The 18,565-nt window shown below is 25.9% G+C and overlaps 1 protein-coding gene across 3 annotated transcripts; it reads right to left on the bottom strand.

Annotated features, from left to right (window-relative positions):
• Positions 1-13,160: 13,160 nt before the first annotated feature.
• LOC135924907 (phosducin-like protein) lies at positions 13,161-14,491 on the bottom strand. Of its 3 annotated transcripts, none has more exons than XR_010571442.1 (7): positions 14,314-14,491; positions 14,150-14,275; positions 13,971-14,110; positions 13,824-13,929; positions 13,686-13,782; positions 13,501-13,638; positions 13,161-13,457 (listed from the first exon to the last, which is right to left on the bottom strand). XR_010571442.1 is itself a non-coding variant. In XM_065460034.1 (7 exons), the coding sequence occupies exons 1-7, from the start codon at positions 14,464-14,466 to the stop codon at positions 13,412-13,414; spliced, it is 810 nt and encodes a 269-aa protein (XP_065316106.1). In that variant the 5' UTR covers positions 14,467-14,491; the 3' UTR covers positions 13,161-13,411. The 3 variants fall into 3 exon arrangements, 2 of the variants coding, with proteins under 2 accessions (XP_065316106.1, XP_065316107.1); XM_065460034.1 differs by having other exon boundaries at positions 13,501-13,625; positions 13,669-13,782; XM_065460035.1 differs by having other exon boundaries at positions 13,501-13,625; positions 13,669-13,782; positions 13,878-13,929.
• Positions 14,492-18,565: the final 4,074 nt, after the last annotated feature.

Raw genomic sequence — 18,565 nt, 5'->3', positions numbered from 1 at the left:
GGAATGCCATGGACTCCATATTCCAATAGCGCATACCTATAAATTAACACTTGATAGAACCTGTTCTATTTCTGGAAATTTTAAGAGGGGTTTATTCAGGTCCTTAAATATAAATTGGTATAAGTTCCGAAGATCTTAAATAATGGATACTATTTAATGATTTATAAAAATAATGATATTACAGTCTAAATTTATATTTAAAAAATGTCCACATAAAGTATCATTTCTACCAGCATACCAGCTCTTCTAAAATTTTTCATTGTCATACAAGATCGGACTTTATAAAGTTAAAAGATTCGCTTTGAGGGGCCAAAGTAATACTATCTTTTTTATGAATATGGAGAGGCAGCTATTCAAACCTATTTACAGGCATTAGTGTATTTATATTGATCAAAGAAATCGGGCATTATGTTCATCCCTGTAGGCTGGTATTTTTTCATCCCCATTAGCATTATCGCTAAAAAAAATTATTCCAATTTCAAAAATATTGGCATATTTAAATCTATAAAATAATAATAATAAATATAAGTACAAGTACAAGGGAAAAAAAAATTATTTTAACGTTTCATACTTTGGTCTGCATCTAAAAAATTCTGGAAGAAAATAATATACAAATAATTGAATTACTTTTTATGGATTTCAGCATCTCCGATATTTTTCTTCCCATAAGTTCAATAGACGATGTAGGAATTAACCGAGGATCATTTTTCCAATATGTGGGAATATATAATAAATTTACAAAGGCATATCTTCTTAAGACAGAGGATTCATCAATATAATCTGAACTGATATCCTTTCATCAGTTGACGGTATTTTACATAATGGGATTCATTGAAACCGTTTATAAATAATATAATTATTAAAAATAGGATGTATTATATATATAAAAAATGATGTACATATATAAATTAATATATAAGTATTATATATATAATATTACCTGACCAAATTGAATACATTTAGAAATATGAATTTTTAAATATCCGTTTGAGAAAAACGTGGAAAAAATATATAAAATATGAATAAAAATCTCGATAAGGCATATATTAACGAGATTTTTTTTAAAAAATATTAAATGGACATCATATATTTTATACAAAAAAATAATTAATTGGTGGGTTATATTTTGCTATCGTGATGAAAGGATTAAATGAACCACATTTAAATAAAAATTTGTTTTTTTATTTTAAGAGTGTATAGAAATCAGAATTGTATAAGTAATAACTAATATTTTAATAAAAATTGATAATTTTTTTCATACAATTTCATTTTTCCAAAATCAATGCTAATTTTTCAATATCTAATGATTTAAGTAAATTATTTTAAGTAGGAAAGTATTGCCGAACTATTTATTCTATTTCATGTCTTTTGAACAAAGATAAGTTTTGATTAACTTAACCGACACTCGCTAAGATTATTGATAATCTTAATACAGTATGTATATTTGGAAAAACGGATAGGGGAAACCGAGGTAAAACGATTTGATATTTTGTATTTTAGCCATAAAATTTTGAAACATTAACAAAACAGAGCAAATTATATATTTATATGTAGTTAAATACCTCATCTACAAAAAAAAGTGTTCTATAAGGAGCTGCGATTAATTATGTGAAGTGTGCTATTTTCTCTATTTTACCCCATACCCAGGGTAAAGTAGCTAAGCATCAGTGTGTTGAAAATAAAATTGAACATAACTATATTGTTTTATTGAACAAAATATTGCAATTTTGAAATCTATTCATCACTTTTATTCAATACCGGAATATAAAAAATTATAATATCACATTTTGAATGTACCCATTTTAGGCGCACATTTTGTGACTATTCATAAAATTTTACTCCAAATAACACAAAGTATTTATTAACTTTCCTTTTTACACAAAAGTATCTTTTTAAATAGTATAGACGTTGATATTTAAAAATGAACTTGCAGCTTAAATCAGACGCAACATTTTAAGCGTTTTATCCAAAGCAACTTTACCCCAATGTGACATATATTATGTAAATTGATATTGCATAACTTCTAATTAAGCTAAAACCTCCAATAAATTTTATTTTATACCTATGGCTTTAAGAAACATGTATGCAAATATATCTGAGCCTTAATATATTCTGCTAAAAAGCAAAAACGGTTTTTATGTTAAGCCGTTAAAGTTTTTCAAAAGATGAGGTAGGAAAATAGATATAATATAACTATACATCTTCTCGATTTATTTAAAGTTTTAATGCTCAAGAGTTAAAAAGTTGCGCTAACATTGTTACCCCGTTCTCCCCTATTAGTCTATGAGAACAAATAAATATAATGTAAAATATCTATTGTCTTTAGGTCTTTCATTACAGTAAACCTAATAAATTTAAGTGCTTCATAAAATATGCTAACCTCAATATTATTTGAGTTAAATTTTTTTCAAAAGCTTCGCAATTCTGGAAACGAATATAATTTAGCATTTTTTTATTGAATTAACTTTGTAATGAAATGAAAGCAAATATATTTAAGGTGGTTAGAAGGTTTTTGTTACAAATCGTTAAAATATAAATCTTAATTATATCTCTTATATTTTTTAGGGCATATGGAATATAATATTAATAGATATATAAAAGTAAATAATTTATTTCAAAAAGTAGTTAAAAATGGGAGAAATAGCGAATATTCTTGACTTGGGAATCTATTTCAGGAATATTTCCTCATCGTAGCGATTTTTCTAAAACTCAATTTAAATACAAATGTTTATTTCCTTAGCATTTATAAATACTTTTTCAATATGGTTTTAAAAAATTCCTAGGAGATATAAGTAATCCCAATTTTTAATGTTTTTGTTTTTAGTGATTTAAAACCTCGCTTGAAAAGGTTGTCAGATTTGTCTACATAATGAGAATATTTATTTATTAAAATCTAACAATTATTACCAATCATTTATTATATATTTGTATATAGATGTGATAACCACTCAATAAATTTTTTAACTTACTTCAAAATTTGAATTTTAACCATAGAATCCTAAATTAAGCATGCACGCCTTACATAGGTAGGATAAAAATTGTATCTGTAACTATATACTTTTAAGCGATAGATATACCTGTATCTAGATCATTTTTTGACCAAATATATCTAGATATATTTGAAAAATAACTTTTAACAACTCTGTTACTAGCATTTAGCCCGTTATCTGTATTTTTCGGTTAACTATTTTCTTATAGTGCTCCTTGCTTTTTATGTCATTTTCTTTAACAATTTTATTTAATTTGGCGCTGGGCAGTTTCATTTGGCATAGAGGTAAAATAATCTTTATGGAAATAATAAATAATAATCATAAGATATCTTTTATTCTTTATTATTCAATAAAATTTACCTTATTATTTATTATTCAGTAAAATTTATCTATTTTAAATTTTGTACAAAGAATAATGATTAGAAGTTAGGAATTAGTGAAATATCTAAAACAAATTATCATTCCTTTAAAAAATCAACCAAATATAACGTTATTAATCATATAGGAGGGTGATAACATATAACCAATTTAAATTTTTTTTTAAAAATTTTAAAAAGACCCCCCTATAAAAATTGAATTTCTCTTGCATCCTTAGTCTGCTGCTTGCGCCTAAAGCCTGCACGTAGGATTAACCTAAAAATTTTTTTAATATTGATGTGTGTGTGTCGAATTGAACAACAATGAAAATATAATATTTTCTGATATCAGGTCGGAATTATGTTTAGAGATATTTATGATTATGTAGTCTTTTGAGAAGGCTTAGGGACTGATTTAGGAGTAAACACCTGAAAGCATTAGACCCCAATTTTATATATTAAAATTTGATTGGGACTCCAAAATGCTATGAAATTAGGGAGTTGCCCAAATTATAAGAGCCCAAATTATGCAAGTTTGACTGTATATTAATTCTAATGGGCATTATCGATTGGCTTAGGATTAAATTTTTACGAGATTAATTTTAAAAAATCGATATTTTATTAATAGCATAAAATAATAATTTTATTGAATTATTGTAAAATGACTAGTTTGGATATTTTGGTAGATATTAAAATAGTTATGCCATGGGTTGATTAAAATCAGATTTAAATATGGCGGCAATTACATAATATATAACAATTATTTTGCCCAATTTATTGATTTTGATAAGATTATTATTTATCATGACGCGCTCTAGTTTTTTGAATTCAAACAAAAAAATATTATATCCCCAAAAAATATTTCAAAAAAATCGTGACAATTATCAGCGGATTATTAAAAACACCTGATTATGCTATATTTTTTAAGCAGGTTCCCAAAAATTTAGACAAATTTAATTAAAAAACGAATTTAATTAATTTTAGAGAAAAAAATTTTTTTTTAAATGGCAACGTAACCACAATTATTAAAAAGATTTATATTTTAATATTTATTAATTAGAAATATAAATAAAAAATGTGTAAAATATCCTTATTATTTTACTCTAAATTGATAAAATTGTATGCCAAGTTTTGAATTTATTTTATTATATAAATTGGTTAAATGACTTAGCCCAAATAAACAATAGTGTTTGCAATAGGGTGAATCCAAGCCCCTTTTCCCTCTATAAATCAGTCAAGGTTTGAGAATCCTTTATCGAAAAAGGAAACAACTTCTTCTATATTAAATATTAAATTTCAGAATATAGTTTCGACCCAAAATTTCAATCAATGCCTTATTGCCGAACTTTTCCCATAATTAACTGAGAAAACCTTGAGGCAAATGCATTCTCGCGATTGAGTTCAATATCAGAAATAACAATATTGACAATTACAACTCATAAAATAGAAGCTATAATTGAAAATCTTCGATAAATTCGAATTGATTTAAGAAAATTCGATTAAATTATTATATTAAATGTATTTTATAAAATTTCTCGAAGACAGTAACTTAACGAATCGTAAACCCAAGTTTTATTTAGCTATTATCTTTAAATAATATTTACTCTTGTAACAGCCTAAATATACAAATACAATCCATAACATATCAAGTGTTGCAAAGTCGTTGATGAAAGTGACGCCGTTACTGACGGTGTTCCTTTTTTGTTTCAAAAGGTAACGAGTGCGTTTCTTTTTTTATGAGTAACGCCAACGCAAAATGTTATTGTAAATTTTTAAAAAAATATGGAAAAAATAAATAAATTTTTTTAAAAATTTCATAAATAATTTAAGCCGAATTAATTCAGATCAACCACCAAAGTTATTCATTTTAATTTTATTTATATTCGATTTTTGTTGTTGAATTTTATGGTCAAGATTCTTAATTAAATTAATATCAATCAAGGTTTGTTATATATTTTCTAAAGAACATGTCACTTCAGCTGAAAAAATTCTACACTTTCTATTCAAATATTTCAACCTCGATTCCCAGCATTTCAAATCTAAAAAAATTTATGATGGTAAAAATATGAATTTAGATTAAATTTTGATAAATATTATTAAAAAAATTTTGGATCTGAATGAAGTTTATTGTGAAGATGATGAAAAATGTTTTTTGAAATTAAAGATCATTCTTTAAATATTTTCATTAAATTCCTTCTTTTAAAATTTTATTTATTAAATATAATACAACCCTCCCATCCTATATTGAACGTGCTTAGAACAGTGAAAGCTGTGATGAACCCTAGGCGCTCTTGTTATCTAATAAAAATTTTGAAAATCAATTATTTTTTTATATTATTTTTGTATAATTTTTATTTTCTATGGGGAAACAAATATATAAAAAATTATAATATAAAGAACTTATCTTATAATATATTTTTTTTGTATAAATTTACTTTTATTAACCATGGGGTAAAAATGAATAAGAAAATTTTTATATTTGCCACTTTTTAAGTAACGAGTAGACGTTACTTTTTAAATAGCAAGTAATGCGTTCCCTTTTTCATAAGGTAACGAGTAACGCATATCTCTGCTAGGACCGAGGATCCCAATGAGGGATTCTACCTACGCCAACGATTAGCCATAAACATAGTAAAATATAATTATCTCAGCTTTATTTTTTCAATATCCGAAACCCCGTAATTGAACATCCTATGTATAGTATAGACTTTGGCCATTTTGTTGCCTATTATAATGTTAGCGCTAAAAGGGAACTTGAATCTCAATCAATAAAAAAATATCAAGAATTAATGACTTTATATAATTGTGATTTACTAATATTATATTTTTTTAACATTGATATAAATTGTCGATATAACGAAATTATAATACTTTAATCATCTTGTAATTAATATAATATAATTGATTTTACATAACAATATTATATACAACACTATCTTCGCGAAAAGAATTATCAATTTATAATTAATTTCGAAAAATATATTTGAAATGATTCTACTACACTAAATACAAAACTTCATCTCATTTAATAAACAATTAATATCATTAAAAAAAATACTAGCATATAAATTTCAAAAATAAAATCATATTATTTATTACATATTTACAAATGTATGTTTTTTAAAATAAAAATGTAACATAATATTTTTTGAATAGTCTTTTCATTTAAGGAAGACCTTTCTTCAGTAACCAAATTATTTGCCATCAAAAAAGTGGTCTCACAATATTTCAATAATTTAAGCCATTTAAAACAGAATAATTAATTATCCGTGATCGAATAAGAACAAATCGTATTGGTCGAATATGAATACATACTTATTCTAATTCGAAAAAAAAAGATTCGAATAATTAGAATATTGCGAAAACAATCGTGAATGCAAATTCGCCTTCTAACTGAAAATATGGTATGGATATTCTAGAATAACAGCCCATCCTGAATCCTTATGTAAGGATTCGAAATCTTTCAATTTATAGTCCCTTGTTCAGAATCTCCAATAACCCTACATACAGTTAGTGCGAATTCTAAAATTATTCATTATCGTATTTAATATACTTGACAGCGAACTGGCATCTCCTTCCTTTATACAACAATGAATGCAGGGTAATGCATCCGACTACTCTAAATTTTAATAACTTTTATATATAGATTTTTTGTATAAATTAAGGGTATATAAAGTTAAAAAATATTGATATTATATTTCCTTTTTTTGCCTAATTGAGAATATCTCGTCGCGATTATTAAATAAATTGAAATACAATAAAAAAACCGGGGGGTAAGTAATATTTATATTTGTTTATCTTTATATCAAATTTTTTAACAAATAGCGGAGACTTGCAGGCCGGCTCGTATTTTTATTTTAACCCGGGTGGATCCTAAAAAAATTTTTTTAATACCCTAGCCAAGCCTTTTTTTAAAAATAACCGGGCCGGGCAGTATATTTTAAATCACCATTATTAACGATAAAAATAAATATAATATATTAGAAAAAAATTCAGGCAGGGCCAGGTCTGAAAATATAAAGCCCAGGCTTGGAAGGGCCTAAAATTTTTTTAAAGAAATACAATGGGTCGGGCCAGACCAAAATTTTTTTAAAAATCCGAACCGGACCGTACAAAGGGTACCTTTGCAAGTCTCTGATAAAATGCTGAACATTTAAATTTTAATGCATAACATTAAAAGAGAGAATATAATAAATATTTTATGTATGATATTCATCTTAAATCGATTGAATGAGCTAGCTTAACTTAATACATAGAGATTTAGTCCCATTACAAATCATTGAAAAATTGGCGCAATCGCAAATATGATTAAATTTTCATTTATGAAGATATTATAATTTAAAATCATCATGTATAATTCTACATTTTACTGTAATTTACATAGCGGTTATAGCTATAATACTTATGTATCATTATATTCGCTCTTAAATATTTTGGATTTTCCAATATTTAATTATTTGTGTTCGAAATTGTTATTTTTAATGTGATTGGTTATAAATTTTAATTTATTAATTCCAATAAATTTTTTCCAAAAAATATTATTCGAATATAAAATAAACTATCGCCCTCTACATGTAGAAAATTATCGGCTAAGCGCCTGATATTGTATCATTGTTACATTTTAACAATATATAATTTAATTATTTTATCACATAAGAAAACACAGGTTCTTATCCAAAAAATTATCTACGGATTCTTATATTTTCAAAAATCGAAAATAAATATTTTTTTATTTAAGGTAATTATAAAATATTGGTCCTCTAGTTCATATCTCGAGTCATTTTTGAGTCGATTTTTTCCATCCAAAACTTGGCTCCAGTTTTCGGCTAGTCGACTAGACTTAGTTGATTAATAACAATACCCCTAATTATAGTTTCCCTGGAAATTTAATTCTAATTATAAGTAAAATAAAATTTATCGCATCCAAAATTAGACTACAAATTATGCATGAATTAAAAAACAAGCTAATTTCTTTCAAAATTGATACAACTACTAGATATAATAGATGAATATTAGGTATAAATGTTCAATATATAAAAGATGACCATATAGAAGTGCGAACACAAGGAATGATAGAACTAATAAAAATTCATACATCGATTGCTATCTACTATATCTGATATGATCATTATTTTTGGAGCTATGATGATTTATTATAAAAAAGTTAACCCTGGTCTCTCCTACTATCTATAAGGTCAATCATTCATACTCAATATAGAGAATTAAATTTAAAATAAAAATAGCATGTGTGCCAATAAACATTAATAGATTTAGTAAAACAAAACCTAATATAAAGATGACAAGCTTCCTTTGCCGAATGGCCTTTGCATTTTAATAGAGAAAAGAAGCAACAGTGAATTAATTGAAACAAAATGTTAGTATATTTTCCAAATATATTGTGTAATTATTTATAATATATTTCAGGACATTTATTTTTGATAATTAAGAGTTTTTGTAGATAACTTAAGAATGTAAAACAAAATTTCTAAACTAGGATCTATGAATCAAATAATGTTTCAAATGAATGGGAAAAAAGTATTGTTGTATATTTTATCTGTGATAATCAAAATATTGGTTTACTATCTTCGTTTTTATATTATGAGTTTCTGCTTGAAAACCCTGTATATTTATTAGAATATATAAATCCCCTTTCCCCTCCAAAAAAAATAATATTGTGAGTGTATTTTAAAACTTTATTTTCTATTTTTCCTACTTTAAAGAATTCTTTTGGTTCAGATTAGTGTTGTTCGCTTAATCTTAAAAATAACATGCTACCCCTATCACCACTATGCAGGCGCGTACGCAGGAGTTTGGTCTGGGGGGGGGGGATAATAAATTTTTTTAAGAAATATCATTGAGCATAAATTTATTAGGACTAATAACTTTTCTAATACACAATTTTAAATTAATGTGAATTATAAAAAATTATATATATAAACCGGCATATAAAAAACTATAAAATAAAATTAAAAAATATTAAACGGATATAACTGGCGGCATTGAAAAACTATAAAATAAATGTGAATTATAAAATATAAAATGAATATAACCACCATATGAATCACTTAAATGACCCAAAATAGAAATTTAAATTTTTTGAGCCTTTAAAATTTATATATAAGGTATAAAAGATTTAAATTTTGGAAATATAAATAAATACACTAAAAGTTTCTTAGGAATAATTGTATTTTGTATGTAAAATATTTACAATGAAAAATCCAATCTTCGTTGGGATTGTGCTAATTTTTTAATTATCTCATCCTTACGGCGTTAAATGCCTATGAATATTCAAAAGATCAAAACCATTCAATCTACTTTCATAAGTTGTACTTCTTAGGTATGTTTTATTTTTTAAAAAATACTCGGGCCGGGCCCGAATTTTTTTTTAAAAAAACACACGGGCTGGGCCTGAAAATTTTTTTTACAAAAATATCCGGGCCGGGCTGTATATTTTAAAACCAAATATTTGAAATCGCCATTATTAGCTATAAAAGTAAAAAATAAATATAATTTATTTTAAAAAAATTCGGGTCGGGCCTGAAAATTTATTTTTAAAAAAAATCCGGGCCGTGCCCTGCAAATGGTACTTCTGTAGGACTCTGTTATTCTTCTTAACAAAGAAAATGTTCTCTCATTAGTTTACATGGGAAGAGTTGCTAATATATATAACCATTTTAATACATTGGGAATATAATCTAAAATGTGTTTGAAATAATGCAAAGCATTTTTTAGGACTATATCAACCATAGTTAATCTTTTAATCATAGTTATTCAGCTAATAAGGTATCATAAGATATTTTAACATCTTCATGATAAAAATCTTACAAATATTTATTTTTTTCTATCACCATCTAAAAAAGGTTGGGAAGGCTTTTGTGGAAGTAATATATGCAGATTGGTAAGTGCTACATGATGAATTAAAAACCATTCATTTATTTGGGTTATAAATACATCTAAGAGAAAGGACATTTGTACTCTTCTACTGATCCTATATTAATGTTTTGACGATGAGCTTGCCTTAAATAGAGGGAGACAAATATTAAACACGTATAGCTTTGCTTTTGACTCAACAATAACATAAAATATGAAATTCTTCATCAACATTAGCTCTAATTTCCTTGAGTTCTAATAAAATGCTTTCCGCTATTCTCATCTTCTTAATCAAGCCAATGTCATGTTTTTGAAAAGTATTACATAAAATAGTTGTATAATTAAATAATACATTCTAATGAGAAAAAAAATTTGGGATAAGTAATGAATCCAATAATTTTCTTGCTTCTTAGGAAATATTTCTTTCAAGCCATTATGATATATCAGTAAAATAATTAATAATCGGCTCTTCTAACTCCATAAAAGCTGTTACTGCTTGATGGCGGAGACTCGATCTCGTTGGACAAGTTTGCATTTCTTCCTCCCTGGACAAGGAGTTTCAGAGATAATTATTATTTGACTAGAAATTTAGATAAATATTACGATACTAGAAATTTGAAAATAATAGGTAAATATTATGCCTAGGAAAACTTAAAATCGAAATTGATAAAATAACTTAGTAGATGAATGTGATAAATAAATGTAATTAAATATATATATGAGATAGGAATTAATATTAACAAATATAGATTAATATAAACAAATATTTTTGAAAAATATAATCCGGCATCTGCATTTTTTGGCTTTGGGGGGGGGGGGGGATTTGTTCCCCTGACCTCCTCCCCCTGCGTACGAGCCTGCCACTATGCCAAAAAGCTACCATTTTTAAATAAGGCTTTAAAAATTAAACTCTTTTGTATAATCATAGGCAAAAGATTTCATTTCATATCTAATTTCCCAATATTACAGGAAAGGAGATAGTATTTTATAATATTTATCTGTCATATTTTCAATAGGAAAAGGGTAGAATTTATTTCTTTAGATTTAATATTATAATTTTCTTAGAAAACCTGTTTACTTTTTAAATATGAATAATTTTCTATTCCAGCAATTTTATTAAATTTTCCCCTTTTATCAATTTTAATAAAAATTTTATCTCTTATGAAATTATCCTTTGTTATGGAATAGAAGTGTCCAGTTTATGAATTTTAAATAAACTTTTATATTATTTATATGAAAAAGTACAGCAAGTTTGGGAATTATTTACCTTTTGAAATTTATAGAAATAAAAGGTTCATTTAATGTCATTCATTTTAGTCATAATAATTTAAACAATTATAGCCATTGCAATGCATTTATCACATCAGCTTAATATTATTATATTATTTTTTTAGCTTTCTTCAATATATTAGTTAAATTTGAGAGAATTTCTAAGGCTAAATTTCTTTTTTGGATCTAATTCTGATTTATGTACTCTGATTTTGTAACAAAGCTAAATACTTTATATTTAACTACTAAAAGAAAGTTGATTCAAATTTTATAAAAATTTATATTATTAATGGAACAAGCAGTATGAATGATTATATTATATAGCAAAAATTGAAGAAAAGTGTCCAACAATTAAATATTTTTTAGACTATGGAACAGAGGAGGGGAAAATGCTATATTTCATTTTAGAGATGAATTTTTTGCCAATTCAATAGAATGAAAAATATTTTAAAATATTTACCTGCTCATCAGGCTTTTTATTTACTGAAAAATTTCCTATTCATTATAAAAATTTTACATGCCTTTCATTCATCTACAATTTTCACATCCCCTGAAGTATTATTGGACCTCGAAGTCCACTTAAAAAATACTCTTGAATCCATTTTAAATATCAAATTTCATCATTCTCCTGGATGCAAGCTGCCCTTCCACAAAAGCTAGGTGGTATAGATATACAATCCCATATATCCCTAAGCATTTCAGATTGTGTGGATTACTTACACTTCAAAGCTGTTCAAAAAAAATCTCCATTGCTCTTTCTCCACCTAAACCCTAACCCAATTATACATAATGACAATAATATGACCCTTCCGTCAGATCCAATATTTCCAAGATCACGCATATGCCACCTTGGATATGAATGGCTAGAAACAGTACCTAGTACTAATCTAGGCTTGTTATAACCAATGAAGAACTCAGAATAGCCATAGGTCTTCACTTAGGATGTGAAATCGTAACACCTACATCATGTGTCCTATGTGAAACCCATATTGATAGTCTTGGACACCACCCCTACATTGTCGTTTCTCAAAAGGCAGATTACCCAGACACCATGATATCAATTCAATCATCAACAGAACCTTGAAATCCTCAAATATTCCCTCTACCCTGGAACCATTCAGTTTCAGCCCCAACAATCAAACCAGACCAGATGGTATGATGCTAGTCTCTTGGAACCAAGGCCCACCTCTTGCTTGGGATTATACTTGTGTGGATCGTTTTGCCAGATCTTTTTCCTCCAACTCTATCATGAAAGCCGAAAACATAAAAACAAACAAATATAGCAACCTTAATAATGTTTTGTTTGTTCCGGTAGTCTCAGACCCATATGGATCATTTGGACCCCAAGTTCTAAAATTATTCAAAACAATAGGGCAAATGTTATGTTTAATCACAGGTGATCCAAAAGAAGGTTTCTACCTTCGACAGAGAATATCAACTAAAATCTGTCATTCTAACTGCATATCCATACATGGGTCATTAAGCCCCATCAATACCTTTAAATTATATTTTTTTATTTCCCTTCTTTTAATTATATATTTTTATATAGATTATAGATATAGTATTTTTTATAAATTATGATCATTTATAGTCAGAATAATTTATATTTTCAACATTTAATATATTATAAATTAATATATAATTATTTTTATAAACTTGTGATTAATAAAGGCCTGCAATTTATAGTACTGTATATTTTTAAAATTTGTAATTATATATTTATCACATAATATGCAACAATAAAAAAAAATTAAATAAATTATTATAATACATACCTACTTCCCTTATAGCCCTTTTTCAGTTTAAAATTATGGGCCAAAATTCATAATATATATATAAATAGCAAATAATGAGGTATTGCATGATCTAAAATACTCTTTTTAAATATAAATACATGATTGCCATTATTATAATTTTTGTATTTATCTATAGATGTGGGGATGAGGTTTCATGAGCTGATAATATCCCATTACTATTTTTAAATATTTAAAAATTTTAAAATCAATAAATTATACTCTTTTAAAAATTGTTCCAAATCATTAAACCCAAAATTTATTTTTAAATTATCTTGTAGCCTTACATAATTCCCAATTAATTCACCATGTTTATATACTAATAGTGCTGGTACACCTTTAATGGACTATTTTTAAAAACTATTTTAGCAAAATTAAAATATAGCTTACAAAATTTTTACTAATACCAGGTACATTCGAATTTGCACAACAAAATTTTATATATGGATATGCTCTAGCAAATGAATCCATTAAAGAGTTAATATATTGACATAAAACATTATGCTGTAATAAAAATATATATATTATATTAAATAGCAAATAACCTCATTGTAGATAAAAATTATAACAGTTACATTAGGATTCTCTTTATCAATTACCTCAAGATATCTATTTCCTGAATCAATATTTATGACATGTCCAAATTTTGGTCTAAATATTTTTAAGTGCATAAAGTTTATTCAAAAATATACAAGTTAGAAATTGTAGCTAATAGTTCTTTCATTTTTTTTTGCTTATATTGTTCAAAAAATTGTTTGTCATCCGCATCCATATCTTCTTCAACATTTTTTTCAATATCTCGCATTTTTAATTTCAATGTGTCTTCATCATTCTACAAATTTATATTATAGGATGTATTATATATAATTACAGAAGATAAACACGAAAAGGCAGATGTAACCAAGTTATCTGAAAATTCTTTTTCCTTTTTATCTTTTAATTCTTGTTTGTATTTCGTAAAATCTTTAAAATCTTCAATAACCCCTTTGGGTCCAGTCTAAATAATATATTAAATTTAATTAATTAGCTTTTTACTTGTTGACTATTTCCTGAATATTCATAAGTTTTCATTAATTGTTCATTTCTATTGATAGGTATTTCATTTCTATCGGGCAAGGAATCCTCGTCACTTGAGCTACAATAATTTTCGATTTTATATCCCAAAATTTTATCTTCAATATTTGTCATAATTTTAAATAGTAATATGGATGAATGATAGATTTGAAAAAAATATATATTTTATTAAAAAGATGACTAAATCTTACCTCGATCAATAAATATTCATACTAAAAAAATATTGAATCAATAAAGACATTATCCATTTGTTAGAACTGGAGGTATCAACAAATTAGTTAGACACTTTTATTTTCGTTGTAGACGTGAGCAGGTTAGATTTAATGTTAATTTAATTAAATTATATACTTCAGTTCAGGTAATTTTATTAACTAAGTTGGTCTAAACTATGCTTATATTTTATGATATTATGATATTTCTTATATTAAATCGTAATTTTACCATGAGATATTATTTTTATATTATGTTTCCTAAATAAAATTTTAGCTTTATTATATAATATTATTTTATGATATTAATTTTAAAAAAAATCATAAAATTAGTATGAGTTTACAAAATATAAGATAAAAGGCCATTTAATAATTACAAATAAATAATTGAATTATAATTTTTATCTTAATTTTAAAGGTATAGAATTAGTATGGGATCTATATCCATGCTTTCGAGCAAGGCTGTTAAAGTAACATGCTACCTACATTATCTAAATAGTGATTAGTAGCGACGCTACTTTTATAAAAATGTAGCGAATTCATCCTACATATCTTCACCTCTTTTTTGCTACGATATTCTCTTTTTTGAAAATTTCTTGAACCGGCTCTGACTTTTTAATTATTTTTCAGCCCGGTTCAGATTTTTTAAAATTAGGTTATTTAGAATAATTTTGATTTTATTTTACACTGTTTTAAAGCATTTTTTTAAGTAAAGGTTTTCAAGTCCGGTACGGATTATTATTATTTCTACAGTTTCTATACTAAGATTGGAATTTTGGGCCTTCAGGTCTCTGATAAATATCTATAAAATTAATTTTTTTCATTGAGATAGGATTAAATAATATTTTATTTAGAATTTTAAAATAATGGTATCATTTCAATTCGATGAGGACAATTGAGTGCACGACAATTTAACATAAAAAGCTTGACGCGGCAACAATTAGGTGCAGATCTAATTAAGCTGCGATTTGTTTAAAAATCATAATTTTATTAATATAAAAACAAATTGCTTTTATATCGTATTTGGAGAATTAAGAGGCGTGTGGATATTAACGTTGGTCCTATTAATTCAATCCCAAACATAAAATACTCTGGATAAAAAGACACTAGATAAATATATCCTGAACAAAAAGACACCGTACAAATCCGTAGACAACAATTCCGAAAATTCTAAAAGAAAAGATGTAAAGATTTAAAAAAATTATTAATTTTTTCAACACATATGTTTCATTCTTCATTATAAAAATATATTTAACTAATGATAATGTGCATCCGCTGTGCAAGACAAAATTTTATAAACAATGCATATATGCAGATTTCTAGGGAAATGTTGAGATATTGGCTAAATGTATGCTACGCGTTCATGGCTATGTCTGACGACCCTCCCTTCACAGGTCTCTAAGAAAAGTTGAGATTTTAGAAGGCGTTAAGTTTAGACATTTTAAGTGGCCCACCCTATATTATGACTTTTATCAAAGTAATAAATAGAAATATCTTATATAAACTAACCTTGGTGGATAAACCAGGCCTTAGCCAGTAGGGAGCCGGGGAGCATGCGAGCTCTAAAAGGTAAATGCCAATAAAATTATAACTACATAATAATATTGAAAAAATAATATCTCTATTACATTAATACTTTTATGTTGTACACAAAAATAATTGTTTTTAAAGATTATACTTTTCTAACAGTATTATTTTTCCGAAAAAAAAATTCGGTAAAGAATTAGCTAAGAGCTTTCCCACAAGCTTTTGAACTGTAAAATATTCATTATTTTTAAATATAAAAATTATATTTATTAATTACTTTGTTAATAAAAATAAGCCATAATGAAAAATAATTGTAAAAAATTTAGCATAATAGACTGGAATAAAAGAATTGAAGGTTAATAATGCGGGTGAGATATTTGATAGTATTTCATTAAATATTAGTGCTTGAATTGATGAAAGTTTTAAACTTTATCATTTAGATTTATAAATAAAGCTTTTAAAATCTTAATAAATGAAATTTAGGGAAGTTTAACCCCTATTCTGAAAAACAATTTTAAGAATCATAAAATATGAAATAACCTGATTCTGAATGATATTTATAAAGTTAGTGGGCTAGGGCATGGTTGGTCATATGACAGTTAGTACTTATTTATTTATTTTATATTTTAAATAAGACAAATGATAATAATTTTCAATGAATGTTTATCAATCTAAAATATTAATTTATAATATAATATACTTTAAATAAAAATTTATTTTAATTTATTTTTAGAAAAATATCTAAAATTTCTTAAAATCTCTAATTCCAATTAATAATTGCAATTATGATATTATCAATAAATAAATATATACTTTAAAGCCTCTAATATTATAACAATATCAAAAAAATATTATATATTTTGACCTCTATTTTATGTGTTCACCAATCATATCCAGAGTATGGCACGATTGGGCAAATTTTATTTTTTTCTAATTCAATTTTAAAAATAAGTAGAGTTTTATAAAATATATATTAATAATTTCGTATATACTAAAATGTTATTCAGATTAGTCTATATTAAATTTATTCAGGCTTAAGTGAAAAGAGTCCCAACCATTCCTGGTTTCCCCTGCTTATTATTTCATTAATTAATCAATTTTGATCTAGTTTTTTTATTAAATCACCAGTTGTTAGCCCCTGATTCTAATAAATTTTTAAATAACTCTCGGGCTTGTAGATAATTAATATAAAAACTCTTACGAACTGGTTCGAAATTACTTATAACTGGTAGGTTCTCTCTTTTTTAAATTTTATTGTTATGATTCATTTACTGTTCTGAAAATTTCAATGATTCATTATGGTTTCAAGATTGGGTTTAGTTTGACATCCTGCGCCAATGTCATTTATTGATAATGCATTATTCATTCCTATGATTAAAATTATCAGCTGTATAAAAAATATTATCGGCAGATAGTAATGACTAAAAAGTAATATTTTAATATTTTATAAATTAAGCCTAACATTACGAGTATGAATAACAAGCGAAATCACGGAATTGAATGAACAAGAAACGCAGAATTAATACCAAATAATAAATGACTTTATTCTTTAATTTTAAATATATATACACACAGACACACATTTGCATAACGATGATTAATGATTAATATAAATGGGAAAAATCCAATCGTAAATTATTATTATTTGTTGTCTACACAATGATCTAAGATATTTCTTGTTGCATAGGAAATTTTTTAAATTTATTATCCAAAAATTATTATTATTGATTGATAAATAATTGCAGTATAAGATATTTCTGCATTGCATTAAATTTTTTCAAATTTATTATCCAAAATTTTGTTGACGGCCGAGGTAGATTCCATGATTGAATTTCAGCTGAATCAAGAAATCTTTTCTTTAGCCTTGTGAAGACGTGGTAATGGTACTATAGGATGAATAGAGCTAAGTATATTCTCGTCATATTAACTATAAACTAGGTAGGGACAAAAAAAAATATTTTGAGCTGGCTATGGAAATAAGGAACTCTTTCAATATAAATGGCACATACAAAGCGTTTAAATTATTGAAATCGTTTGCCTTCTTCAAAAAAGAATAATATTTAGAATCCGGATGAGCAGATGAAAATTTGGACATCTCATTATACCAAATTTTAGTGAAAAAGAAATCTCTCCTATGTCACACAACATATCAACTGACTTCACACTACCGAATAAAGTGATTATAGATCCGGATGAGCATATGAAAATTTTGGGCATCTCATTATATCAAATTTTTCAGAGAAAAAGAAATCTCCCCTATGTCAAATAACATATCAACTGACTTCACACTACAGCCTTCTTCTTATTGTTCTACTCTGCACCCCCCCCCCCAACTCTATCAACTATCTTTTCTACCTCTAGTTTTGACCTTCCAAATTAGCACATCTATCTAGTATCGAGATCCCATACTCGTCATGAACTCAATTATCACCCACTACGCTCAGTGTAAATACAGATACTCGCTTCTATCAAAAGCA

This window comes from Gordionus sp. m RMFG-2023, chromosome 2 (genome assembly GCF_954871325.1).
Source record: "Gordionus sp. m RMFG-2023 chromosome 2, tfGorSpeb1-WG-v2, whole genome shotgun sequence".
NCBI classification, from domain to species: Eukaryota; Metazoa; Nematomorpha; class Gordioida; order Chordodea; family Parachordodidae; genus Gordionus; species Gordionus sp. m RMFG-2023.
Note: the sequence above shows the minus strand (reverse complement) of the source record. Positions and strands in the feature narration are given on the sequence as shown.

Bases quoted from the DNA above. Each gene is read 5' to 3' on its own strand.
- LOC135924907 (XM_065460034.1), bottom strand. From the start codon at position 14,466: ATGACAAATATTGAAGATAAAATTTTGGGATATAAAATCGAAAATTAT. The intron at 13,930-13,970 runs GTATATTTTTGA...AAAAATATTTAG, and splicing joins TTAGCTACAATTTCTAACTT to ACCAAAATTTGGACATGTCA. The intron at 13,458-13,500 runs GTATAATTTATT...ATTTAAAAATAG, and splicing joins TTGGAACAATTTTTAAAAGA to TAATGGGATATTATCAGCTC.